General features: G+C 49.4%; 1 protein-coding gene across 1 annotated transcript in view; it reads right to left on the reverse strand.

The window, feature by feature from the left end:
- The window catches only part of LOC106902770 (zinc finger protein ubi-d4), a 58870-nt gene that overhangs the window by 31164 nt on the left and 26987 nt on the right, over positions 1-719 (reverse strand). Inside the window, exon 7 of the mRNA XM_014966559.1 lies at positions 115-156. Within this exon, the coding sequence (XP_014822045.1) occupies positions 115-156 (42 nt within the window). The remainder of the gene's footprint in view (positions 1-114; positions 157-719) is intronic.

The raw sequence follows: 719 nt of genomic DNA on the forward strand, positions 1-719 counted from the left end.
AAAAAACCACAAAAAAACCAAAAGCAACAAAGCAAAACCCTAACGTTTCAGGAGAAGAAAGGCAGGAAGGAAATAAATAAAAAAACAAAAAAAAGCAGACAGAGAGTGGACTACCTCGATCGGGAGGTTTCAAGGTATGCTTTTGTTTGTAACTATCTGAAACACAGAAAGAGAGTCGTGAGAAAAACACACACCCACACACACCCCAGGCCACGCACACGCACCCAAGCAACAGACGGAGTCGTCAAACGAGGAAAAAAAAGGGGGGGGGAGGAAAAAACACAACTACTCGGGGTTCAGGGGGGGGGTTTTTGGGGGAAGAAGCCAGTGTCAGCTCTCGCAGGACAGGAGGAAGAAGAGAGAAAGGTAATTTCAAAGCCTCACTTGCCCTTTTTTTGCTCCGTTTTCCCTGTTAAATTGCCTTTTTTTTTTTTTTTCTTTTTACCATTCCCCTTCCCCAGCTTGAGGAGGAGGAGGAGGAGGAAGCATCAGCAAACCTTGGGCTCGTGGAGGAGGGGGCCAGGAAGGAACGGCCTCAAAACTCACCTCCCTGCCCCTGGAGCTGAGGAGAGTTTTAGGCAGAGCAGGACCAGCGCCCGGCGTTGGGTTTTCACAGCTACAAACTCATTAAGTGGCTTTAACGAGACACGACAGCGCGAGGGTTGGGGCTGGGGTGGGGAGCTTCGAAACCAGTCTGATGGATATGGAGCCAACTGGAA

The sequence above is a fragment of the Calidris pugnax genome, unplaced genomic scaffold (genome assembly GCF_001431845.1).
Source record: "Calidris pugnax isolate Ruff unplaced genomic scaffold, ASM143184v1 scaffold77, whole genome shotgun sequence".
In the NCBI taxonomy this organism is placed as follows: Eukaryota; Metazoa; Chordata; class Aves; order Charadriiformes; family Scolopacidae; genus Calidris; species Calidris pugnax.